The following is a 25,506-nucleotide window of genomic DNA, read 5'->3' as shown; positions in this document are numbered from 1 at the left end:
TTATCAAATTAAAATTAAAATTGCCAACAGTGTGCGGTGTGTATATGCCCCTCATCAACTACCCAACCACTAACAACTTTCATTACCGTCCAATACCATACAACATACCCACCCTACAGCACTCTGCACCACCGTTCAGCACCCTGCTACTCGCAAAGCATGCAATTTGTTCGAAAATTTTTGGTCAACGAAGTAAGCTTAATGGCGTGTGCTCTCTTTATTACGTTCACATAAAACCAGAGAGCAGCGCTGCTCAATAAATATTTAATTAGAGAACGAAAAGACAAAAAATTTGTTAATTACTATTTGTCATTTGCTTAATAAGTGACGCCAAATTTCTGAGAGCTATTCGGAAACTCAAAGCTCCTAAAAACCAGAAACGGTTAAGAAACTTGAAATTTAACTAAAACAATCAAGAAAGTTTTACTAGAAAATACTTGACTTAGGTAAAAAAATAAATCTAAATAAATAATTAATTTAAATAAAATAAATCTATTTTTGAAACTTTTTAAAATAAAAAATATGAGATATTTTATTACATTTATTATAAAATCAAAAATAGCTCATACCGAAACGTTTATTTTAATTAAGTTAAGTGCGATTACATGAGTGTTAATTAAAAATAATACAATCAATATGGATAACTAATTTTATAAAACCTAACTGTATGTTGTAAATAATAATTTAAAATTTATAAACGTTGCTTCTGAGGAGTATCAGATGAGTTGAAACTAGTGAAAGCTAACATCGAATAATTCTAGCTTTTATAACTACATTTAGTAGAGCATAATGTGCCTTAATACAGCAAATTGAAATTTTAACACAACAATATTACATATTTTGGCAGTGTCTATGCCAGAACATGGACATGGGCATAGAGACATGGCCTATTCGAAACTATTTGCGGCCATGCTCTGCGGTCAGCCTGTTGCCTGTTGCCTGTTACCCGTTACCCGGTTGCCTGTTGCCCGTTACCCGCTACCCGTTGTCCGTTGATTGCCGCATAAGCTTGCGGTCGCTCCTTTTATTTCATTTTGCATAAGCTCTAAAGTACACATCATATATTATTAAAATCGCAAAACGGTCAATTTCGCCTCAGCGTCAACCCTGCCCCTGAATACCCATCCCCTGGATGCCCAATGCCTAAGTAATGGGCTCGACAATTGGGTTTCATGCATGTGTAAATATTTGCATTAAGAATTCATGATTGTTTGCCCACCATGAGAAAGATACGCGCTCTAAACCAATGTAATAACTTAATTTATTGGCTGTATGTTAAGTTGCTTGAATTCCGATTCTTGGCTTTGAAATATCTGCAAATCACAGTAACTTGAAGTGTGTTAAACGGGTGAAATAGGAACACTGAAAAAAGACCAAGTTCTAAGCTCAAGAACATACATCGTACATATTTAGTTCTTAAAAAAGAACATTTTAATACAACATTTCTAATACTCAGCATATTAATCTAAATAATCGCATTTTATAATATTGGAATAAAAATTTTAAATTGTTAGGAAATTAATAATAACATATGTTATACTTTCATTTGAAAACAAAAGTTGTCCCGTGGCTCTCTGGTTAGAGTCGCGGCCTTAAGTTAAAAACAAGCGCAGGTTCAAATCCCACTTTTGTCTAGGAAAAACAAATTAAAGGGATATTTATAAAAATATTAAAAGCTTGTTTTTGAAAAAATTTTTACCAGTGTACTTAAATTAATACCTTTTTGTTTACAAGCAAGAACTTACTTATTATTAATATTTGCAATAATTCGAATCAGAGGAAACCGCAAATACTCCAGCAACCGACTAAATATATTGAATTATTTTATTATTATGAGCATAATTCAAATTTCAGGTCGGCTAGTATGCAGACATTAGCTATAATTAAACTTTATGGTCATTAGATTTGGCAATTTGGCCGAAATAAATGGACCTATATGGTTCAAAGCATGCAAGGCCATAAAGCATTGGCTTTAGCTTACATTTTTCCAATAAAAATCTCGCACTGACTGATGCAAATTTATGTCTAGGACCCAGGCGAGGTCTAATTTTTAGACGCGCGTTTACAATGTTTTTGCCAGATTTGCATGCCACAACAACAATTTGGTTTTCCTTTATAAGGACACACCCGAAAAATGTGGCAAATGAAGTGGCTGCTGCCTGAGGGAAAAAAGGCAAAAAAAAAAAAATATATATACACAATTCATTTTCAAAATGAATTTGTTCCGCTGTAAAGGCCATAAATGCATTTAAATTTATTGGAATGCGCGACAGCATCGCAGCATCGGCAGTAATATGAGTACGAGTATACATATGTACAGATATATAGATATATATACTAGCATATATAAGAAGAAGCATGAAAAAACAAGCTCATCCATTGAATGACAATAAATTATCAAATTTATTTTGACAGCGCGAAAAATCCCGCTTTGAACCAAAAAAAAATTACAAATACAAAACTGTCAGACAAAATTGAGCAAAATATATTCAAGAGGGGCATTTGTGACAGGAAGTTTCAGTTCAATGGTTTGTTCCAGCGGCCGGTTCTCAATTGCCTGGATATACTATGCACTTGTACATTGGCAAGGATCAGACAAAAATGCACTCTGTTCTACACTTTTACATAAAAATGGATTGTTCAATGAAATATTTGTGTATTAACTTTCGAAAATTCATAGTACATATTTAAATCAAATCATTTAAATTAATTAAAAGCATACTTAATTACGAATAGCTTTTAATTTGATTTTACCATTTAGTAGTTAGTAGTTAGTAGCTAGTAGTAGTAGTTAGTAAATAAAACTCGACATTAATTTCTTTGCACTTTAAAATATCTTCCTTATAGTTAACGGACGTACTTCCATAGCTTAAATTAAGAAAAAAAATTGCCTTATTAAGTGGATATACAATACTTAAAGTGTAAATATTAACGCTTACATTTCTCGCAGTGTAGTGCCGCTTGGCGTGACAATATTAATATATATTCGTATTCGTATTCGAATTCGTATTTTTAATCGAAATGTCCTAAAACGCACATCACTTAACTTTTATTGCAGATATTCCATCTTCGTCAGTCTATGCACGTTCCGTCCATGATGATGATGAGGACGTTGCGTTCTATTGCCCAGAGGAGGGTCTGTTCCCCGATGACTATGACTGTCGCATCTACTATCGCTGTGAAAAGCGGACGGAGTACTTCATTCAACCTTACATGTTTGCCTGCAAGGAGGGTACTGTCTTTTCGCGCACCCTTCAATTGTGTCTGCCCCCGATGTTGGCCGGACGTGGCGAGTGTGTAAACTACATGAACGAGTACGAGCAGGAGAATGAAATAGATGGAGATGAGGTCAGCCAGCTGGCGTATGAGGGGCTTGTCAATAGCCCAAATGGACACGGGACCAATGTGGAAGCCGTCACACCCGCCGCCATTGAACTATACACCTATGCCACTGAAAATCAGTTGCCTGCTAACTATGGATTGACAGGATTGACGGGTGTTTCAGTCATATCCTTTACGAGCTCATCATCATCATCTTTGCGTTCAGCTGGCGATGAGACAGTCGCTTGCACCAATGATGGATTTATGAGTGATCCTAATGATTGCACCGTCTTCTATCGCTGTATCTCGAATGGACGCGGATATAATCAAATCGGATTTCGTTGCTCTGATGGCACTGCTTGGGACGAATCCCTTCAGTCGTGCAATCATATATCTAATGTTCGCTCGAATGGCGGATGTCGCAAGCAGTCCGATCCTCTGAGCGATAACTATGCAGATCAATCATCTACGCAATCATCACAATCAAGCTATCAGAATACAACCTCATCTTCGTCCTCATCTAGCAGTCAGCAGAGCTCCTCAACAAGCTCCTCAATGTCATCGTCTTCTAATTCCACCCACTCATCTACAAGCTCGTCAAACCAATCGAGCTCAAATCATGAGTCATCCACATCAAGTAGTAATCAACAGTCGAACAACTCGGAAAGTTCCTCAAGTCAAAATTCAGGAGGCAACGAGTCCTCAAGCTCCAATCAAAACTCCGGCAGCAATCAGTCCTCTAGCAGTAATCAAAATGCCAATAACAATCAGAATCAAACCTCTAATAATCAAGGCCAGAGCGAGAATTCTTCCAGCAGTTCTCAAAACAATCAGTCTTCCAATAGCAACCAAAATTCTGGAAGCAATCAATCTTCCAGCAGTAATAACCAAAATTCCGGAAGCAATCAATCTTCCAACAGTACTCAAAACAACCAGTCTTCTAATAATAACCAAAATTCGGGAACCAATCAATCGTCTAGCAGTAATCAAAGCAGCCAGTCTTCCAATAATAACCAAAATTCTGGCAGCAATGAATCTTCCACTGCTTCCAATAACCAAGAAAACCAGAATGGCAATAAACCAGATCCTACAGAATGTGTGGACGAGAAAACATATATTCCCGATAGAACTGATTGTGCCAAATTTTACAGATGTAGGCTAAATGACGATGGAGTCTTGGAGCAGGTACCTTTTACATGTGGACCTGGAACTATATGGAATCAAGAGGAGAAAGTTTGCATTCTTCCTGATGACGATCAAAAAAAACAATGCAATATACAATCGAGCTCTTCCACAAATAATGCTAATCAAAATGCTAACAACTCCAGTCAACAATCTAGTGGCAGCACTGAAGGTTCTTCAACAAGTGGCAATCAGTCTTCCAACAACAATAGTAGCAATCAATCTAGCAGTCAGCAAGAAACATCCACCTCAAGTAGCAACCAATCTTCCAGCAGTCAACAAAACACTTCCTCATCAAATAATTCATCTTCAAACTCAGCAAACCAGTCTTCTAATCAATCCAGTAGTGAAAATTCGTCTACTTCAAGCTCAACTGGTAGTCAGAATTCTACCACAACTTCCAAGCCCTTGAATCCTGATGGAGAATGTAAAGATACGGAAACATATTTGTCTGACAAGAAGGATTGCACAATTTTCTATCGATGTGTAGATAACGGCAGTGGTGGATTTGATAAAATTTCATTTGACTGTTCACCAGGTACTGTTTGGGATCCTGACTCAAAGGGCTGTAACCATCCAACAGATGTGCAGAAGGAGCAATGCAAAGCTATGGCCGGTCAGGGATCTTACAACCAAGGTTCATCTTCCAATCAAACTTCCTCTAGTCAGGGATCGTCGTCTAATCAAGGATCGTCGTCCAACCAAGGATCCTCATCTAATCAAGGATCTTCTTCAAACCAAGGTTCCTCTTCCAATCAAGGATCTTCCTCCAACCAAGGATCCTCATCTAACCAAGGATCTATCTAAAGAGGATCTCATCTCAAGGATCTCAACCAAGGATCTCATCACCAAGGATCATCCAACAAGGATCTGCTCCAAGGATCAAGGATTGTCAGGCAAGGATCATCCAAAGGATCGTCAAACAACCAAGGATTTCTCAAACCAAGGGTCTCATTCAATCGGAATCATCCAAAGGATCATCACCAAAGGATCATCAATCAAGGATGTCATTTCAAGGGTCTCTCATCAAAGCAAGGATTGTCATTTCCAAAGGATCATCATTCCAATTCAAGGACGTTATTAATCAATTGCGATCATCCACCAAGGATTATCATTCCAATAAGGATCATCATTCCACCAAGGATTGTCATTTCCAAGGATTGCTCTTTAACCAAGGGTCTTTATCAGGGATCGTTTCCACCAAGGATCATCATCCAATCAAGAATCGTCATCTAATCAAGGATCATCATCCAACCAAGAATCGTCATCTAACCAAGGCTCCTCATCTAATCAGGGATCTTCATCCAATCAAGGATCCTCTTCTAATCAAGGCTCCTCATCTAACCAATCGACTCAAGGTTCATCATCTAATCAATCGACTCAAGGTTCATCATCTAACCAAGGATCGTCATCGAATCAAGGATCGTCGTCCACCCAGGGATCATCATCTAACCAAGGATCCTCTTCGAATCAAAGTTCTTCCTCTAATCAAGGGTCATCCTCAAACCAGAATCAGACATCGTCCACTACTCAGAAACCATTTAAGCCAGCGGAGAAATGTGAAAGTGAAGAGACATTTTTGGCTGACAACGATAACTGCTCAAAGTTCTATCGCTGTGTTGATGATGGCAAGGGTGGTTACATGAAGGTTTCATTTACTTGCCCACCGAACACAATTTGGCATCCCAATGCCAATAGCTGTGATCATCTTGCACAAGTTGAAATGGAAAACTTAAAATGTAAGCGGGTGAGCAGTCCCTCAACGAGCAACAATAGCACATCGAACAATAATCAACAATCAACAACTACGACCTCGTCATCGAACAGTGAAGAAACAACATCGACCTCAACATCTAAGCCAAGTAATTCTGGAACCACCTCGACACCAAAACCATCTGACAGCTGTCAAATGAATGGACAGTTTGTGGGTGATGAGAGTGATTGCGCCAAGTTCTATCGCTGCGTCGATAATGACAGAGGAGGCTTTGGTCTAGTAGCTTTCTCTTGTGGCCCGGGAACTGTTTGGGATGCTCAGATCTTGGCCTGTAATCATATCTGGGCCGTGAAAGATAAAAACTGCAACAATGCCGCGACAACGCAACGCCCAATAAGTTCAAATACAACGCCAAGTCAGGGATCAATGCAAGGCAATACGCAATCCCCAAGACCAACCACATCTCCATCTGCTGTACCGACTACACAGACACCTTCTTCTCAAGCCACAACTACAAGAAAGCCCTCAACTACAGTAAGTCCTGGCACACAACAGCCAAATCAACCAGCTGGAAATGGAGATTGTAAATCCGAGGGTTTCATCGGCGATCCAAACAACTGTGCCAAATTTTATCGTTGTATTAGCAATGGTAAAGGCGGCTTCGACCAGATTCCCTTCCATTGCGCTGCCGGAACTGTTTGGGATCAGAGTTTACAAACCTGCAACCACGATTTGAATAAGTGTAATCCTAACAATCCTAACAGTGATGGTAATGCAACGACCGAATCTGACAAGGGTCCTTGTGACAATACAACGGTAGCTCCCAATACAACAACTTCTCCAACTGAAATCGGCACGGATTCCACGACTATAGCCCAACAACCTACAACGACTTTTACACCAACCACAACGGATTCTCAACCTACAACCACAATAGAGACAACGTCTTATAGACCAACGACAACTGAAGCGGAACCTACAACGACTTTCAGACCAACCACAACCGATTCTCAACCTACAACTACAATGGGGCCTACGACTTTCAGACCAACCACAACGGAATCTCAACCTACAACCATGACAACCACTCAAATGTCAACAAGTGAGACATATCCTCCTACTACAACCATGATTCCTCCAACGACTACTACACCAGTGCCAAACTTACCACCAGGCACCGAATGTACCGGAAATGGATTCATGGCTGATCCAAACAATTGTCGCAAGTTCTATCGCTGCGTAAACAACGGCGATTCATACTCAAAACATGAATTTATGTGTGCTAAAAATACTGCTTGGAACGAAGATCTACAAACTTGCGATCATGTCGGAAATGTTCCCCGTTGCTCGGGTCAAACTGAAGCTCCAACTACGATCCAGCCCACTACAGAATATCCTCAACAGTCTACAACAGTATCGAGTGAAGATCCAACACACCCCACCACCACTGAATATCCAACTAAGCCAACGGATTCTTCAATGAAACCCACCACTACTGAGTATCCCACAAAACCAACAGATTTCACAACGCAACCCACCACTGAGTACCCAACAAAACCTACAGATTCCACAATAAAACCCAACACTGGATATCCTACGAAACCAACAGATTCCACTATGAAACCCAACACAAAGCCAACAGACTCTCCGATGAAACCCACAACAACCGAGTATCCAACGACCACAGAAAATTATCAAGAGCCAACAACATCGAAACCAGGATATAACCCAACAACATCGATACCCGGATATAACCCAACAACTACCGAATCACCGACAACAACAGAAGTCAGTTCCGGCACTACACTACAACCGGAAGTCAATTTCAACTGCACATCTGAAGGTTTCCACGCTGATCCTCAGGATTGCAGCATTTATTACCGATGCACCAAGTACAACAACAGCTATCAAGTCTATAAATTCCGTTGTCCTAAAGGCACTGTGTGGGATTCATCGGTTGAGACTTGCAACTATGCAGATCAAGTAACTTCTGGTAACTGCTCTTTTGGAGGTAGTGCATCAACAACACCAAGCGGAATAACTACACAATGGACCGAAGCCCCAACAAGCACTATGGAAACTGTGACAACTGTACGACCTGAAACTACAACTACAGTTCGACCTGAAACTACAACTACAGTTCGACCTGACACTACAACAACAGCTCTACCTGAAACTACAACTACAATCCTGACCAGCAGCACAATTAGACCTCTGGAAACGACAACTAATGCTGAAATAATTGAAACCACAACGGAAGCCCAACCCCAAAATTCGAATAGCTCGATTGTCCCATGCCCAGAAGTTAGCGAGGAGCAAAGTTTGTTCGTCTGTCCTTCGGGATTCCGTCGACATCCCAAACAATGCAGCATGTTCTATCAGTGCAATGAAAATGAGAAATCGAATCTGAATATTGTAATGTTCCAATGTCCCAACGGCACTGTTTACCACGAGAAATCGTGTCGATGTGGCAACCCTGAACCCAATGATAGCTGCAGCAATAAAGGCTCCTCAAGGACGCATACATTTGAGGAAAATCATCAAACGAATTTGGCAAGTATTTTATAAATACATATAGTCCGATAACTGGGGATATATATATTTGAGGGATTTTATTTTGACGATGTGAATATCGAAATTAAATTTTTACTTTTGCCGTCTCTATAATATCACAACGCATTTGAACTCGATCATAGTGATAATATCAATACTTGATTGATCAAAAATATCAATTAAAATTGTATGTTTTCAAATGATAACTTATTTGAAATCATACCTAAATAATAATTTCACTGATATAATTTATAATAATAAAAAAAGCTATTTCTTAGTATCTTAATAAATAATTATAGACCCATAATGAAAAACCAATTTGAAAAAAATTTATAAACATAACAAAATGGTAATCACACCTAGATTTTGAAATTTTAAGAATATGTTCAATTGAACAAATAATAAAATTCTTTTCGATTTGTCATAAATATCAATAAATATTTTCGGATATCAGAATATTATTGATAATGACATACATATTTTTATCCAAATATTATCGACATCGAATATTATCGATATATATTTTTAAAATTATAACAACTTGCTGAATTTGACTAATTGAAACAATCTTTTCGATTAGGTGGAAATCCATTCGACATCGCCACTTTGTCCGGAGGAGGGACACTTTGCACTGAACCAGAATGAATGCAGCCAGGTATTCGTCAAGTGCAACTACTTCCAGCAGACAAATCGCATCGAGGGTCAAATCTATCGTTGTCCGCAAGGCTTTGCCTATTGGAATGTCAGCCGACGTTGTGAACCAACTCGAAAACTGACCAACTGCACCCCGGCTACTTACAGTGTAGGCGTGACAGACAGCGTGCCACTGGAGTGGGTCAACATCGGTCACAGACGTCGCAGTCTGCGTATCTAAGCACACTCTAGTGATGTGAGAGCAATCGATTTCAAATTTGATATTAATATCTTTATATATATGCAAATTTTAAAATGACCTGGAAATGATTTAATCGGGTTTTGTACACGAAATAAGCATATATATATATCTATATAAAGACTTTCCAAAGTCTGTATATCGCTGTATCGAATTGTTTTACATCACTTAAACACAAACACACACACATAAAATTAGTTTTGTAACTAAAAGTAAAAGGCGATGGAATTGTTTGCTGCGCAAGCGCATAGTTTTAACAATCAACAATATCGCTTGCCCAGCAAATGACAGAGCCAAAAAATATAAACTAGTTATAAGTTTGTAGTGCAATTACAATAAGTATAACAAGGGTTTCTTAGCATTTCCGGTGTCGGTACTAGGCTTATTGAAATATCATTCAATAGTAAAAATCTGTGGAATTAATAACTAATTTTAATAGTTATATCATCGATATTTTGTTTGCTAAACTATCAAGTAAAAATAATATTTATAAAAAAAATAACACGAACAATTTAAATTATCACTAGCATCGTTATTTTCAATATTTTTTAAAAATAGCAATAAAATAATACAAATTAGTGGAAACACAACTAATTTGAATATTTGTGTCAACGATATTTGTCACCAAACATATCAATGAAAAGATATTTTTATATATCGAAATGTCTGAAAACTATCAACAGCCCTAACTTAAGCATTAATTAAAAGAAAAACAACTTAATCGATTTTGAATTTTCCATTATCATCTATCGATTATCTGTAACAGTTGCATACACAACGATTTTCACTTTTCACAGTTTTTGTATTATGTATTGTATGTATGTTTTAAACAAACGTTCTGAACGCCATATTATAGCTTAGTCTATGCTTAAAGTTAATAATAATAAATTACAACATATACAAAGAGTTTTAAATGGGCTGAAACTTAAGTTTATATAGACTTGATTTCTATTCCATTTCCTTGTTTCTTCTCGCTCTCTCTCTAACTATAAGACAGTCATTTCCTCTTTTTGGCCACTGGCGGCGCTGCAGGGTTGTCACCCTTGTAGAATTCCTTTAAGAGTGCCAGGGCTTCGTCGGCACGAACACCGCCAGTGATGTTAATGCGTTGACCCACAACGGCAGCCACATCGACCACTGTCTTGCCTCCAAATCGATCGTTCTCACAGCCATAGATAATCTCCTTGACGGCCAGCGTGTGCAGGGCTGCCGAGCACATAATGCAGGGCTCCACAGTCACGATGACGCTGATTTCGTTGAATGTCTCTCGCGCCGGCAAATGCTTCTCACGGCAGTAGGCTAGCGTTGCATCGATGCAGATGAACTCCGCATGACGTGTTGCATTGCGATGCACATTGACTTGGTTGCCACCACGTGCGATAATCTCGTCGCCGTGCACAAAAACACAGCCAACGGGAACCTCGCCGGCGTCACGTGCACGGCGCGCTTCCACTAAAGCTTCCTCCATAAAAGCCGCCATTTCGCATGGAAAATCTATTTCAGTTGATCAAAACAGAAGAGCAGCTAACGACGACGACGCCACGACACAATCAATCACAACCAGCAAGCAAAAAGAATAACAAGCGAAAACAGCTGTTCATTGCATTGGTTGGCAACGCGCGAGCGCATAGGGCAACACTAGCACATTAAAATTATTTTAGCAGCTTCATACTTTTATTTCATTTGGCAGCACTGGCACACTTTTTATTTTTTGTTTTATAGCACTGGACATACGCGCGCTTTTTAAATTTAAATTTAAAAAAAAAACAAATATTGAATTTTTTTATTGCGAAATTAAATAAAATAGAGCTGCATTTTATTATAAATGCTCGAAGTTTGTTGTGCCACAGGAACAGAGGTTATACGATTTATCTACATTTTAACCAGTCCTAAAAAATCACAAAATAATTTTTAAATTAAATACTAAACAACTGCCTTTCACATTTTAACTGTGAGACTTGTAAATACATAAATTGTACTTTTATTTTATTGCTTATACCTCATTGCGCATAATTTTAATTAAATTGTGTTGTTGCAAAAAAGCGGTGGATTTCTCAGCCCAATTTGTGTTGTTAAGTGCGCGCGGGCTTGGATGTGGTAAACCGATAAGTAGCACTGACTTACAAAACGACGACTTACCTAAAGTGGTATACACATAACTACCCACAGCTACCACAATCTCTGGCTGTACCAGATTAAGCAACTTATCCAATGCAGCCAAGCATATATCCCGTATCTGCCGTTTGAATTCACCCTTCAATTCGCTCGGTGTAATATTATGACCCGCTTCATCGAAGAATGCCAGCGGACAAAAGTTGTAAACAAAGCATTGCTGTGCAAAGGTATCGATACTATTGCCTGACAAACGCTCAAATAGCTCCCACAAACGAACACCGCTTGGTTCCTCAGTTTTGCAGTTGAGTCCCTCAACGGGTCGTTTGTGATGCAATACAGTTGGCTGCAGCACTTCACCTGTCAGCTGCATTTTGTCGCGCACTGTGCGTACGTTGCCAAAGGGAACCTGAAAAAAATATACAATATATATATACTCGTAATAGCAATAAAAGTAAACAAGTACTAGAACTGCAGAAATATCGATTAAAACTATTAATGTTAATTTACCATTAATTTAATAAATGCTGCTAAAATTAAAGTGTTTGATAAAATTAATTTAGCATTAGTTAAATCGACTTTGAAACATAGATGTTTTTTTAAATATAATCGAAAACACCGATGTTTCTGCAGCTCTAACGGTACGGGTACGAGTACGGGTACAACTGCACTTACGCCTGTCTGTCCCATGCCATTTGGACCCGGATTCATTCCAATAAAAATGAGCTTCTTTCGTCCATTTAAATACCGCCGCAAGTAGGCGCAATGCAACGATGCTGCATATTGCACTGGATTGTAAGCACATTTAATAGTTATAGGGAGTTCAAGGGTCGCCAATTGTTCGTTTAAGTCGCACTCAATTTCGTAGAAGCGCAGCCAAAACGGTTGAGAGAAAAATGCGGAACTGCTCGTTCCAGGCAGCGGCGTTGTTGTTGTTGTCTTTGGCTTGTTGTCGTCAATTGCAACTGCTTGTTGCTGCATCTTTCGTTTTTCCAGCTTTTGTTTTAACATTTTGTTTAAGCTGCAGAAAATTTAAGCGCCATATAAAAACGCCAATTTTGTTGAATTTTATTGTTGTATTTTAATGCTGTCGCGCATTTTGCAGCACTGACAATAACATTGTGTTGCTCAACACTGGCACCTAGCGACGACAGCTGTTCACCCTGTTTTGTCATTTGTTGTTGTATTTTTTTTGCTACACATAAACATAAAATAAAAGAAAATATTAAAAATAGTCAAAGAAAACGTTAACTGTTTATTGTTCTGTTATTGAGTTACTCTTCGATTCGACGCATATTATGCACTGCAGTGGTCCAAAAACGCATTTTCTGTTTTACATTCCCCTCCGCACACACACACACTAATACAACACACACAAAATTGATTAGGAAAATTGCAAAAACGACAAGAACAACAACAACAAAAAAGAAAGCGCTTGGCCTTGGACGCTAAATACTTAAAAAATTGCACCTTCTGAAAGTGAGCTCTCTATTTGCGTTTGGCAATGAAATTCTTCTGCTTTGGATTGCAATGAACTCCAGCGGACTTGAAGGCGCACAACAACAGCTACAGCGGCGCTCCAGCCCCCACCACCAACCTCTCGCCCCACAATTCCCGCCCATGGCCCACGAACGCAAGCAGAGCAGTCCGAAGATGGAAATCACAAAGCTCAATCACGAATTGGTCGAGGAATGCAAACGCAGTCAGGAGGATTCCATTTTGTCGCGCCATTTACGCCACGAGCTGGAAAAGTACGTACAACATTAATACACAAATACACTGCCAAATAATAACAAGGGGTCTCTGCCTGCTGCTAGCTTCACTCGACAGTGGATTACCCTGCACCCAGGTACTCTGTACTAAAAGTTGATTTTTGACCGAATGCTCCTTGGGCAGCTATATAATATAGTAACTCGACTTAAACCAAATATGGTCCAGATAACCATAAAACACCACCTAAATGCATATTCTATCAGTTTGTATAAGATCTATCAAAAAACCAAAAACTTTTTCATAGTAAAACTTGATTTTGTCCGATTTGATGGTGGTCCAATTTGAACCAAGTTTGGTCATTATTTATAATACCAGCCCAGATGTATATTGTGTCAGATTCGTTAAAGAGCTTTTTCATACTAAAACTCCATTTTTGAGCTATTGTTCCTATGTCAGCTATATGATATAAAGATCCGATCAAAAAATAAAAACAAACTTAATCTACGGTACGGTATCCAGGAAACTAAATACTAGGTTTGAAGTCTTTAGCTCATATAGTCTCTGAGACTGACACACATGTCTTGATCGATTCGGCTGTTTATCCTGCGCATGAATATATATACTTTGTAGGGTCTACCACGTCGCCTCTGCCTGTTACATATATTCTGCCAAACACATTATACCCTTTTTTGCCCATTTTTAATGGTCAGAGGGTATAAAAACAGATAAAAACAAAAAAAAGTCCAGCGTGCTTGTCGTCCGATAAGCGTGCTGGTCAATTAACCCATAATCAATGCTTTGCTCTCTATATACTAGAGATGGGCACGTGCTCGTTCGGGCTTTGTGTCACTCACGCAATCTAGCAGAATTTGCATATGGGCTGGTCTTAAAGGTCCTGACTAAATTTGTTTAAAATCGATCATCTATACCATATAGCTGCCATAGGAAAAATCAGTCGAAAATTTAATACAGCGCTCAGCGCTCCCGAACAACATCTGAGAGCCTAGCACAATAGATTGTTTTAATTTTTTAGAAATGAGTGCCACAATTGATTTTCATTCTTTCTCTTACTATCTGAATAATACTTAGAATAATAATTATATGAAATATAATCGTCTCAGCTACGTTGTGTACAAATTTCAGCCTCCTAGGTCTTGTGGTTTGTCCTGTGCAATAATCAGTCAGTGAGTCTGGTCAAAGAGCTTTATATTTATAAGATAATTTGATTCTTAATTTGTTGTAATACAAAATGATAATCCTTATATGTATATATTCTGGTATATTTGCAGACATGGTCGAGAGTCGCGTCGCGAAGTGGTTAGAAAGCAACGCAATGGCTGTGCGCCACTTTTCATAGCGTGCAAACGTGGCGCAGTTGCAATTGCCGAGTATCTGATAACCATTTGCGAGGCGGACATTGAGCAAAGAGGACACTTTGAAGTGCCCGAGGACAATAGCTTCCACTATGTGTCGCCACTGTGGGCAGCTGTTGTCTCCGGCAAATTGGCCATGGTCAAGTATCTGGTTCGCATCGGCTGTGACATAAATGCCACTTCCGATTCGGGTTCAACACCCGTACGCAGTGCTTGTTATATGACCCACACAGATATTGGTAAGATTTCCGATTTCAATTTCAATTTAAGCAGGGTAACAAACCGAATCGAATATCGCTTTAAATTAGAGTGTCGGTTATTGGTTTTCGAATTTCGTTTGCTGAAAATCATGGTTTATCGGTTTTGTAATGGTTAGACTGGCAGTTACGGGTACTAATTTCAATCGGTTAGTACCGGTTAAAGGTTACGGTTTCGATTACGGTTCAGTCCCTGATTTTTTCAACATGTATTTATATTAACATTGTATTGATATTGCAGTTAAGTTCTTGGTTGAGAACGGTGCAGACATAAAGAAGCCCAACATTAACGGTGGTACCTGTCTGATCAACTCGGTGCAGTCGGTGCAACTTTGCCTATACCTGGTGCGCAAGGGAGCGGACATTAATGCTCGCGATATACAGGATAAGACGGCACTGCATTATGCGATACAGGAGCATCGATTGGATACGACCAAAATGCTGATAGAACAGGGCGCTGATCCATTTGCCAAGAGTCGTTATGGCGACGATGCTTTAAGAACGGCCTGTTTGAAAGGTGCTCATCAGATCTTTGATTATTTGAAAAAAGAATTGAATTATTCGGTTGAACGCATTGCCGAGGCACATGAGCTGATGGGCTCCACCTTTCTGGATGAGCACAATGAGTCGCGGGTTTGCATTCTGCATTGGCGTATGGCACATCACATCCGTGCCGCCTATACGCCGTACATTGAGAAGCAGCCAAAGGTACCGCTGCGCAATGCCTACGAAAATGCCGTGGAGTTTGTTACTCTAGAAGAGCTGGATAATATTGCCACCGATATGGATGCCATGCGTACGCAGAGTCTTTTGATTTGTGAACGTGTCCTGGGCTTAACCCACAAGGATATGTTGTTTCGTTTGACATTTCGTGGTGCTTCTTATGCCGATGCATTGCAGCTGCAACGTTGCATTGATTTGTGGCGATTCCTGCTAGAAGTTCGCGTCTCCAATTGGTCCATCTTGCATTTTGAGACGTGTTTTGCGGCCCAGGCTTTAGTACGTCTGATGTTGGATTTGCATGTGCGTAATACCAGTCAAAATTCAGCACGTGCTCGCTACTTGCAACAGGATCAACAGTTGCCCCGATTTGAGGATGTCTTGGGTGTATTTCGTACGCTGGCCGAAAGTGCCGTTGAGGTTAAAGAATTGCTGCAGGTGCGACCTGTCTTCCGGCGTCAGCAGGAGAATTATGATCGTGTTCTTCGCTGTCTCGCTCATCTCATCTATCTCCTGATTAATACCGTCCACACAGAGGCTCAGCACAAGCTCATCTTTCAGGCCGTTCACAAGACGGTCGTTATGGGGAATCTGCGTAGTGCCAGCACTTCAGATACTCTTCTCCATCTGGCTGCATCGCGACTGAATGTGATCAAGAGCGGTTACATTACTGAAGATAATTTTGCCGATGTGAGTTCATCTCTTTATAGAACCTCTTACACATTTTAATATCTTATTAAATATATATTTATATATTCCTTCAGAAGACTGTATTCCCCAACGCCGATGTCATCAAATTGCTCATTGAGTGCGGCATTGATGTGAACACGAAAAATGAAGCCAAATCAACACCGTTGCATGTTGCTTGTCAGCCCTACAACTACGACAATGAGGTGAGTAAATCATTAACATTCAATCTGTTCACTTTACTACATTTATTAAGCCATCGAAAGAATAAATATACAAAATTCTATCTTCCGTTGATTTGATTTTGATATAAAAATTTTGTTTCATATTTAGGAATTTCTTTTATTTCACATCAATAATGAAAGATCAATTCGATGCTCTTGATAAAAATTTAAAAATTAAAAAAGATACTGTTTTCAGGATACCCCTCCAAAATCTAAAACTTTAAAATCATAAATTTAAAATTCATGACAAAAATGCAGAGATTTCTCTAAAATAAAAATTTTGTCGTTTATCATTTTTTTTTCTAGGCTTATTGTAAGGGATTGTTTTTTGAACTTAAAAAAAATTATTATTTAATTTATTATTATTTTTTTAAATTAATTTATCTTGTTTACACTCCTTGTTTTTTTTAGATTATCCATCTGTTGCTAAAGTGTGGCGCAGACATTGATCAGCCGAATCGAGCCGAAAAGCGACCCTACGATTCGATAGCCTCGAATCCGACAAATACAATCCCGCTGCTCAACTATATATCCCTGCAGTGCCTGTGTGCGACGGTTCTTAGTAAGCATAAGATTTGTTATAAGGATCAGCTACACAAACAGCTTCAGCAATTTGTGCATAACCATGAACCATGAGATGAGACTTTTGCATGTCACTGTCACTATTTGAAATTGTTAGTACTCTCATGTGTATTTCATTGGGCCATATCGAAATTTTACCAGTGTATTTTCTGTTTCTTTTTCTTAACTATATACATATTTATCTATCTAACAGTCCTACTATTGTTAACTTATTCGGCTACAGCTATTTAAAAAAAAAAACAAACCAATAACAAAATAGCAAAAAAAAAAAAAATGAAGATAAACAAATGTATAACAAAAGCAAAAAGTGTAAGCGATAAACGTGATATTAAATCTGTATAGGAAATAAAAGTGAATCATAATTATTTTCGATTAAATTAGCACACACAAAGGCAAGAACAAATTCTGAAGCACTAAGACAACAAAAAATAAAACATTACTCATCATCCAATACCACATAAATACATATATTTAAGTATATATAACTAAATTACCACTTGTTAAAAGAATAAAATTGAATTAAACTGCAAAATGTAAGATTGTCTAAATGAATAGAAAGAGACCTCAAATTATAGTTCTGTTAAATAAAATACAAAATGAAAACCCGACTCGATCTGTTAAATGAATTACAAAATGAAAACCCGATTCGAATCAATAAATTATTAGTTTAAAGTTGAAAACTCGTTAGCTTTATTGGGAAGCCAATTTAACTACAATATAATGGATTATATGAATTCTTAGAATTAGTTTTTAGATATATACTTACCTTCTATCTTCCAAAAACGCTAATGCTAAGAAACATCATGTTGAAAATACTAAATGGCTTTTGACTTATGTACAGCTTTGCCTTTATTAGCAAATTTAAGTTACAATAATTATACACTTAAAGGCTAGGTATACATACGTGCGTATATCTTAAAAAACAATTATTGTAAGAAGCATGTAAATTAGTGACTGTGTGACTTGAATTAAAATTATAAATTGTTTTACAAATGATTCCCCGTACGAATATTACTCAGAATTTGAAAATTTGGAAATGAAAATTGTGAAAACAAAACTATGAAGCATTTAATATAAAAATAAAAATAAGGAAACCAAAATAAGGAACTCCTATTAACATAATTACCAAAATTCGCTTCCTAATTTTTATTTTCCAATTGCACATTGAAATTGTCTCAGCTATGATGTGTGAAAACTTCAGCCTCCTACGTCTTATGGTTTGGATTGTGCAATGATCAGTCAGTGAATAAGTGAGTCAGGACAAAGAATTTTATATATTCATATAAAACTTTAACTTTTTGCTTTTTTTAATTTTTGTTTTCCAAAATTTGTTTGTATTATTGTAATCTGGAAATTTCTTTGTTCAATTTTCCAAATTATGGTTCCTTTATTTTTCTTTCTTATGTTGGTATGAGGTACCATTACAAATATCCGTTGGGATGCAGTTGGGTGGTCAAAAGCAGAGCTACTGCTACTAAAGCCGGTATCCAAGTAATAGTTCTGGCCATATTATGTTCGGCATTCCGCAGATTACTATAACTATCGACTATGTGTATCTTCCAGCCCATGTTGCCGTGAGTGAAGGAGTTGTAGTAAACAGTGTCCGGCCAGGTGATATTGGGTGTGATCTCCAGTAGAGCAGGCGCCTCATTGCTGCATGTGTTTATTAAGGAACGATTAAATTTCTTAAATGTTTGAAAGTTATCATCCAAACGACGATCGTAATCCGCTGGATAGCGGGATAAACAGAGCGGACCGGCAGCTGTCGGTTTTGGGCGTCCACGGCGGGTGAACTCGACTCCTGCCAGAACCCGGATTTCACTCTGTTTCGCGTCCGACAGACGATCGAAACCTCCCTGCGGATCATCTGTGATGACCAACGGATGATAGTGCTCCGGCGAGTGTGGATTGTTGCCGCCTCGCACCTGGAAGGTGTAGGTCAAGCCACGTTTCAGATACAGCTCCGGTATCATGAAGCCATTGATGTACCAGGCCAAACCACTCGAAACATGGCCCGTAAGTCCCTGATATCCACGCATTCCACCCGAGGGACCCAAATAAGCATTAAACGTGCGAATAGAGCTGTTAAAAAAAAGCTCTCAAGTAAGTCTTAAATATCATCAGTGATCATCGATTACAATATATACAGAAAAGGACCAACCAATTACCACACCCAAACCAAAAAAAAAATTAATTAAATTTGAATGCAGAACGAATTAAGAGGTTAAACCATGATCAAAACGAATATCGGTTCAGTTTTGATCAAGCTATGAAAGTTTAAAGTTGGGCCAACCTTTGACCTAGCAACATTACAAGCCAAAATTTTTGATCGATTTCACATGATTTCTTACAAAAAAATGAAACCTCTCAGAATCAAATTTAAAGTGTTGTTTTTTTATACTAATTACGATATAGGGAGTTGATTAAAAGTGAAAACTTGAGATTTCAAAATTTGAATATTCCAAAATTCAAAGGGGGGACCCTAGCATCGAAATCAATGTCTAGTAGAATCTAGATGAAAATATTTTCTTTTAAGATTTTAATAAAATTTAAATGCAGAATGAATTAGAATGACAAATAGAATGATCAAAATGGCATTCCGCTTAAAAATCGGTTCTGTTATGATCAAGTTATGACAGTTTGAAATTGGGCAGACTTCGGATTTAATCACTTTACAAGTCCAAATTTTTGTTAAATTTCACATGATTTCTTACAAAAAAATGAAAGGTCTCGTAATCAAGTTTAAAGTGTTGTTTTATACTAATTATGATATAAGGAGTTGATTAAAAGTAAAAACTTGAGATTTAAAATTTTGAATTTTCGAAATTTCAAAGGGGGGACCCTTAGCATCGAAATCAATGTCTAGTAGAATCTAGAGAAAAATATTTTTTTTTTTAAATTTAATAAAATTTAAATGCAGAATGAATTAAAATGCCAAATAATGATCAAAATGGAATTCCGCTTAAGAATCGGTTCAGTTTTGATCAAGTTATGACAGTTTGAAGCTGGTCAGACTGCGGATTTAGCCACTTTACAAGTCCAAATTTTTGTTCAATTTCACATGATTTTTTACAAAAAATGAAAGGTCTCAGAATCAAGTTTAAAGTGTTGTTTTACACTAATTATGATATAAGGAGTTGATTAAAAGTAAAAACTTGAGATTTAAAATTTTGAATTTTCAAAATTTCAAAGGGGGGACCATTAGCATTGATATCGAATCTTGCTCGAAAATAATTGTTGTTGGTTTTATAATGAACAACATTTGAATACAGAATGATTTATCAATAAAGAATTTTGAAAAAATTTAATCTTACGCATCCGTAATCTTTGCGCGATCCCACAGCTGAACTGGAGTTTCCATCCGCTTTGTAAAACTAAAGCAATCGTTGACCGGTTCCGTAGTGTTGAAGTCAATGGTAATATCGCTTTTGGGATAGAATGTGTGAAAAGCGGGCTCCTTATTGGAATCGAGTTGACCAAGGGCCCAAACAATATAGTTGCTGTGATCCAGAAAGATTTCCTTGTCGCCATCGTCAGCTAAAAGTAATTATGGGATTAATTGAATTTAATAACCGTTATACATGAAACGGTTGTTAACCGGTTATATCGATTTGAATCGTTTCGGTTTTTCGTTTTCCGTAAGATAAAAGTCTTGTTTCGGTTAGGGTTTCAGTTATGGAAACCAGTTTCAATCGGTTTACCGGTTAAAAGTTATGGTTTCGGTTATAATTAGATCCCTAATTAGAATAACGAGAAATTTAAACTTACAAGACTTGAGTGTACGTCTAAAGCTAATGGTATTGATGCCGTTCTTGCGACTATACGTGTTCAACTGAAAACTGTCCAGTCCACCGACAACATCGTCCCGACAGACGCCCTTATTCTGACCCAGAACCTGGACACAGGGTGCCAGGGATGTGATGTTGTAATCCACAGTGTAGCCGCGTATTTCATCAATGTAGGCAACCACAACGTCGGCTCCAATCATTTGACTGGATACATCCGATCCAGACATGCCAAAGGACATGTAATCATTTTGAGCCACCTGACCAGACAGTTGGAATGTGATCTGGGGACCGAAGACTTCCCAGGATACCTGCAAGTCCTTATGCAGCTGTCGGCAATTGGGCAACGAGAACTCGTAGGGCGTAATCTTTACCAGAGATGGCGGCACATTCAAACCATCCGGTATAAGCACATGTCCGTAGTTCTCATTTTCCGCCACATCATAGACACTGATCCAATCTATGTCGAATATTGTCTTATCACCCGGCAGCTCCAATTCAATTTGTTCCTTATTATATTTGCGTATAGGATCCAGACTGTAATACAAAATTTTATTTTAAATTTGTTAAACTTTTTTGGAATTAAAAAAAGGTTGAAAAAAACATATATAAAGAGATCAAAATAGTGTAAGAAATAAAAAAGGAAGCATAAACTAGAAAATTTAAAAAAGGAAAAAACATTTAAAAATAAGTAAAGTACTTTGGTATCCTAATTTTTTATTCAAATAATATTATTTCCAAATTGCATGATTTCTGGATTTATATCTCTAATTTGTTTTTCCAATTTTTGTATTCTTATTGCTATTTATCGAAATATATGTAGGGTATTATTAAATGGATTACTTACTAGCCCCGCTCGTCGGGTATCTTGCTGCCCCGACTCGAGGGTTGTGCTCCTACGCCTGTCCAGAAAAACGTCTTATGCCCACGTCCATCATAGGTAAAGTCCGAAATGCGTATAGTCTTTGAATCCAAAATCTCGATGCTGCTGCTGCTCACGTTGTGGCTGCGTTTGGAGAATGTTCCTCCGGTTTGGGTTCGCGGCGGTTCGAAATCTTCCGGTATGTAGACGTCACCAAAGTTATTTTGATTATTCAAATCATAAACTGCCAGCCATTTGATTTCAGTCATTTTCTTGCGATCAGGCAGCGTTAGCGTAAAGTCCTTGTTATGATAACGATCTAGAATATTGGTCCTGAAATGTAATTCAAATTTATTAAGTTAATATCTAGTTTAGCTTCAATTATGATTAACTTTAGTACAGTTGGTGTTTGTAAAATTTCGTATTATTAAAATAAATTACATTCTGAGTGTTGCAAAAAAGGATACAAGAAAAGTATTATACCTTTTTGGTTAAACTTTAAAATATAAAACTTTTAAGTATTAATATATAGACCCTTATTTCAAATTTTATTTTTAAATATTTACTATATTCAAAACCACAACACCCACAGTTTTCAAGATAATAAGTCTATAAATATTATCTACTATCCCACTTAATCGCAGCAAGATCGGACAAGTAGAACGGCAGTAATGGCTAACCAAAATACAAGCACCCAAAAGTATGCAGTCGTTTTTATTAGGTAATGATTTCTTTAAAGTACTTTAATATATATAAAAATAAGACACGGGTTTTCTTTGGTCGCTATCTCGACTATAGCCTTTCCGACTTCTTTTGTTTGTTTGTTTTTTTTTTACTTACTTGCCGTACTCATCGGGCACAATGAAGCCTTGAGGACCGGGTCTATTGCTAGCACCCGCCCAAAAGAATGTGTCCGCTCCATTGCCATCATAATTGAAGCCAGTTATGAGAAAGGTGTATTCATTAACAGCATACACATCCCCAGACACCTGATGATGATACGAATTGAGCTTGCCCAGATATTTGCCGCTATAGGGCCCATCTTCATCTTCCCCTTCCGCGGCTATAAATGGAAAAGGGAACAACAAAAAATTAATATTTTGCATGTTATTCAATTATTATTAACTGTGATCAATTTACAGCAGATTTCAAAAACAGACAAAATAAATAACATAATTATAAAAATAATATAAATATTTTTTTATTTTCCTTGTTTTTAATTTGTGCTTTCTTCATTTATTACCTATTTTTTTTTATTTTATAAAAATAATTTTTCTAACTTTGGTGTTTCTTTATTTGTATCCTCCTTATAATTTTATTTCTCGTTTTTTACTTCCTAAGAACAGAATTCCTAACTTTGGATTTCTTACTTTTTTTTCCCAAATTTTCAATTAGTCAATTAGTTCAATTAGTAAGCAGTCATAGAAAAGCCAAGGACACTACAACTTAAAGTGATTCATGAAAGTATTGTGTCTTTAATCAAAGACATTAACGACAAAAATCAATTTAAAGCTACTGAAGCTGACTAATACCTCAACAATTTCTCAATCTCGCACCGGGAGAGTTCGCAACCGGTTAGATCTTTGAACCTGACGAGACGCAAGCTTAAGTAGACAACCGACAAGAGAAAGAGAACTGTGAAAATATAGACAAGTTTCGCTAGTTTCGTATGAAAGTGAATTTGTTTTCGCCGTTGTTGTTGTTGTTGCTGATTTTTTAACGTAACAAGTAATTATGTATGTACATTGTTCATACAGTTAGTGACGAAAGTGTTTTAACATAAAAAAACAAATATGTGAATTTGTGTATTGTCAAAACACTTTCCTGACTAATTGTGTGCACGTATTTTTATTTACTTTGTTAAATTATTTTGTTCATTGAATTTAAATATTTTGAAAAAAAAAATAACAAATAAATGAATTTTTATATTTGTCAAAACTCTTTCTAACTCTTGGTACATATAAAAGTTTCACTTTCTTTTCGCGTGTGATTTACTTTAGTTGCTTTTGTAAATACATTTGTATCTATGTATCTGCACACACATAAATATGTATGTGTTCGTGTTTTGTATACTTACATGCAGAAATGGGGAAACAAAGAAAGAATAATGCCACAAACGCAAATAATAGTTGCATATTCAGTCGACGTCGACGTTGACGTCGCTGACGCTGCACAGCTGTCTCACTCCCACTGAAAGCGCTAGTAACAGCGCAGACGCAACAATCACAAAAAATTTCTTGACTTGTCAGTGTCATTTTAATACAGCTTATAACTATTTTATATGTTTAGATTTATATGATTTTAGTTCACGTATTTTACAGACATTTTATTTAACTTTTATAAGTTGTGCAGCACTTCAATATATTGGTATATTGGGTATTTTTAAGGTCGTTTCGATATTCGCATGAGCTATGCTTGAGGTGTTATTATTTTCGAATTGTCCAACACTGAACACCAATGGCGATAGCAACAAAACCAACCTCTCGTCTGCACTGCTAAAATTCAACTAAACGAGCGCTGCAGTTTGGGCTTCGTCTGGAGTAAGTTGTTCTCTCTTTTCTTACACTCGCACAGAATTTGGAAGTTCAGCTTTGTCTGATTGCGTCTGCGCGCAGTGGAATGCTCTCTTTTTCATCCTCGTTCAAAGTTTGGAAGCGGTTAAGTATGAGCTTCAATTGGAGTGAGTTGCTCTCTCTTTTCTTACACTCGCTCAAAGTTTGGAAGTTGAGCTTCGTTTGACAGCGTCTGCGCGCAGCTCTCTCTCTCTCTCTCTGGAGTGCGCTGCTTACTCTCTTTCCCGCGCTCCAAGTTTGAAAATTGTGCGTGCGCTGCATACCAACAAATTAAAGAAGAAAACTTTTATTATGCGAGGGGAGAAATGTATGTTTGGGCACTGAGTATGTCAGCTATTGTAAAAATTCTTTAAACTAGAATTTCAGATACGGTTACGGTTCCGGTTTTAACCCCAATTATAATTTTTTTTATAAAAACAACCATTATCAATTCGATAGATTTGCTTGCAAAAGTAAACTTCGTACGTTTTATTTGAATTACCATATTTTTTTAGCAGTTCAATAAATTCATTTAAAATTAAATTTCTTGATTTTGCTTTTAACTGCAACAGTCGTACTACCGACTAGGGCTTTATTTCATTAAATGAATGAATTTAATTGTATTTTCTTTTTTTGTTTTCTTTTGTGTACGCTTTCATTACGATTTTATTTACAAAAAGGCATACTAAAGATTTATGGTTCAAAAAATAGTTTACTGTGTAACACAAAAAAATGGCATTAAACTGTTTTAAATAAAATCATTTATGCTGATTAATTGTGTGTTGTATTTGTCTGAAACAAAATGTACATTATATGTATTAAAAATATAATTTTACTTAAGTTTTAAACGAATTTCACACACGCTCTTGTTACAAACATTTTAAATATATTTATTATTATTTTTTAATTTTTTTTTTGTATTTATACTTGTATTATTATTATTTTGGGCTCATTAATTCATCCTGCTTTCTATAACT

The 25,506-nt window shown here is 37.2% G+C and overlaps 5 protein-coding genes across 7 annotated transcripts in view; 2 read left to right on the top strand and 3 right to left on the bottom strand.

Annotated features, from left to right (window-relative positions):
* Positions 1 to 10,185, top strand: part of LOC117789560 (serine-rich adhesin for platelets) — a 46,776-nt gene extending 36,591 nt beyond the window's left edge. The window contains 3 exon segments of the mRNA XM_034628590.1: positions 3,059 to 5,368; positions 5,703 to 8,770; positions 9,351 to 10,185. Coding sequence (XP_034484481.1) covers positions 3,059 to 5,368; positions 5,703 to 8,770; positions 9,351 to 9,644 — 5,672 coding nt within the window. The 3' untranslated portion in view covers positions 9,645 to 10,185.
* A 207-nt stretch (positions 10,186 to 10,392) lies between these two features.
* Positions 10,393 to 11,248, bottom strand: LOC117791751 (tRNA-specific adenosine deaminase 2). Its single transcript, XM_034631625.1, has one exon. The coding sequence runs from the start codon at positions 11,140 to 11,142 to the stop codon at positions 10,660 to 10,662; it is 483 nt and encodes a 160-aa protein (XP_034487516.1). The 5' UTR covers positions 11,143 to 11,248; the 3' UTR covers positions 10,393 to 10,659.
* Positions 11,249 to 11,627: 379 nt separating this feature from the next.
* LOC117789935 (single-strand selective monofunctional uracil DNA glycosylase) lies at positions 11,628 to 12,838 on the bottom strand. Of its 2 annotated transcripts, none has more exons than XM_034629145.1 (2): positions 12,450 to 12,838; positions 11,628 to 12,183 (listed from the first exon to the last, which is right to left on the bottom strand). In XM_034629145.1, the coding sequence occupies exons 1-2, from the start codon at positions 12,783 to 12,785 to the stop codon at positions 11,656 to 11,658; spliced, it is 864 nt and encodes a 287-aa protein (XP_034485036.1). In that variant the 5' UTR covers positions 12,786 to 12,838; the 3' UTR covers positions 11,628 to 11,655. The 2 variants fall into 2 exon arrangements, with proteins under 2 accessions (XP_034485036.1, XP_034485037.1); XM_034629146.1 differs by having other exon boundaries at positions 12,467 to 12,590.
* A 40-nt stretch (positions 12,839 to 12,878) lies between these two features.
* Positions 12,879 to 17,686, top strand: LOC117789934 (protein fem-1 homolog C). 2 transcript variants are annotated; one of them, XM_034629144.1, is made up of 5 exons: positions 12,879 to 13,525; positions 14,777 to 15,099; positions 15,359 to 16,527; positions 16,605 to 16,730; positions 17,160 to 17,686. In XM_034629144.1, exons 1-5 carry the CDS (start codon positions 13,305 to 13,307, stop codon positions 17,382 to 17,384), a joined length of 2,064 nt encoding a protein of 687 aa, XP_034485035.1. In that variant the 5' UTR covers positions 12,879 to 13,304; the 3' UTR covers positions 17,385 to 17,686. The 2 variants fall into 2 exon arrangements, with proteins under 2 accessions (XP_034485035.1, XP_034485034.1); XM_034629143.1 differs by having other exon boundaries at positions 12,880 to 13,525; positions 16,602 to 16,730.
* Positions 17,687 to 18,154: 468 nt separating this feature from the next.
* LOC117789933 (protein Skeletor, isoforms B/C) lies at positions 18,155 to 24,435 on the bottom strand. The gene is made up of 6 exons (XM_034629142.1): positions 24,055 to 24,435; positions 22,818 to 23,040; positions 21,963 to 22,310; positions 21,099 to 21,652; positions 20,645 to 20,867; positions 18,155 to 19,412 (listed from the first exon to the last, which is right to left on the bottom strand). Exons 1-6 carry the CDS (start codon positions 24,230 to 24,232, stop codon positions 18,752 to 18,754), a joined length of 2,187 nt encoding a protein of 728 aa, XP_034485033.1. The 5' UTR covers positions 24,233 to 24,435; the 3' UTR covers positions 18,155 to 18,751.
* Positions 24,436 to 25,506: the final 1,071 nt, after the last annotated feature.

The sequence above is a fragment of the Drosophila innubila genome, assembly GCF_004354385.1.
Source record: "Drosophila innubila isolate TH190305 chromosome 3R unlocalized genomic scaffold, UK_Dinn_1.0 2_E_3R, whole genome shotgun sequence".
NCBI lineage: Eukaryota > Metazoa > Arthropoda > Insecta > Diptera > Drosophilidae > Drosophila > Drosophila innubila.
This window is presented reverse-complemented; position numbering and strand designations above follow the sequence as displayed.

Bases quoted from the DNA above. Each gene is read 5' to 3' on its own strand.
- LOC117791751 (XM_034631625.1), bottom strand. From the start codon at position 11,142: ATGGCGGCTTTTATGGAGGAAGCTTTAGTGGAAGCGCGCCGTGCACGT.
- LOC117789934 (XM_034629143.1), top strand. From the start codon at position 13,305: ATGAACTCCAGCGGACTTGAAGGCGCACAACAACAGCTACAGCGGCGC. The intron at 15,100-15,358 runs GTAAGATTTCCG...TTGATATTGCAG, and splicing joins TATGACCCACACAGATATTG to TTAAGTTCTTGGTTGAGAAC. The intron at 16,528-16,601 runs GTGAGTTCATCT...ATATTCCTTCAG, and splicing joins CTGAAGATAATTTTGCCGAT to AAGACTGTATTCCCCAACGC.
- LOC117789935 (XM_034629145.1), bottom strand. From the start codon at position 12,785: ATGTTAAAACAAAAGCTGGAAAAACGAAAGATGCAGCAACAAGCAGTT. The intron at 12,184-12,449 runs GTAAGTGCAGTT...TATTTTTTTCAG, and splicing joins ATGGCATGGGACAGACAGGC to GTTCCCTTTGGCAACGTACG.
- LOC117789933 (XM_034629142.1), bottom strand. From the start codon at position 24,232: ATGACACTGACAAGTCAAGAAATTTTTTGTGATTGTTGCGTCTGCGCT. The intron at 23,041-24,054 runs GTAAGTATACAA...TTCCATTTATAG, and splicing joins TTGTTTCCCCATTTCTGCAT to CCGCGGAAGGGGAAGATGAA. The intron at 19,413-20,644 runs GTAAGATTAAAT...TTTTTTTAACAG, and splicing joins CGCGCAAAGATTACGGATGC to CTCTATTCGCACGTTTAATG.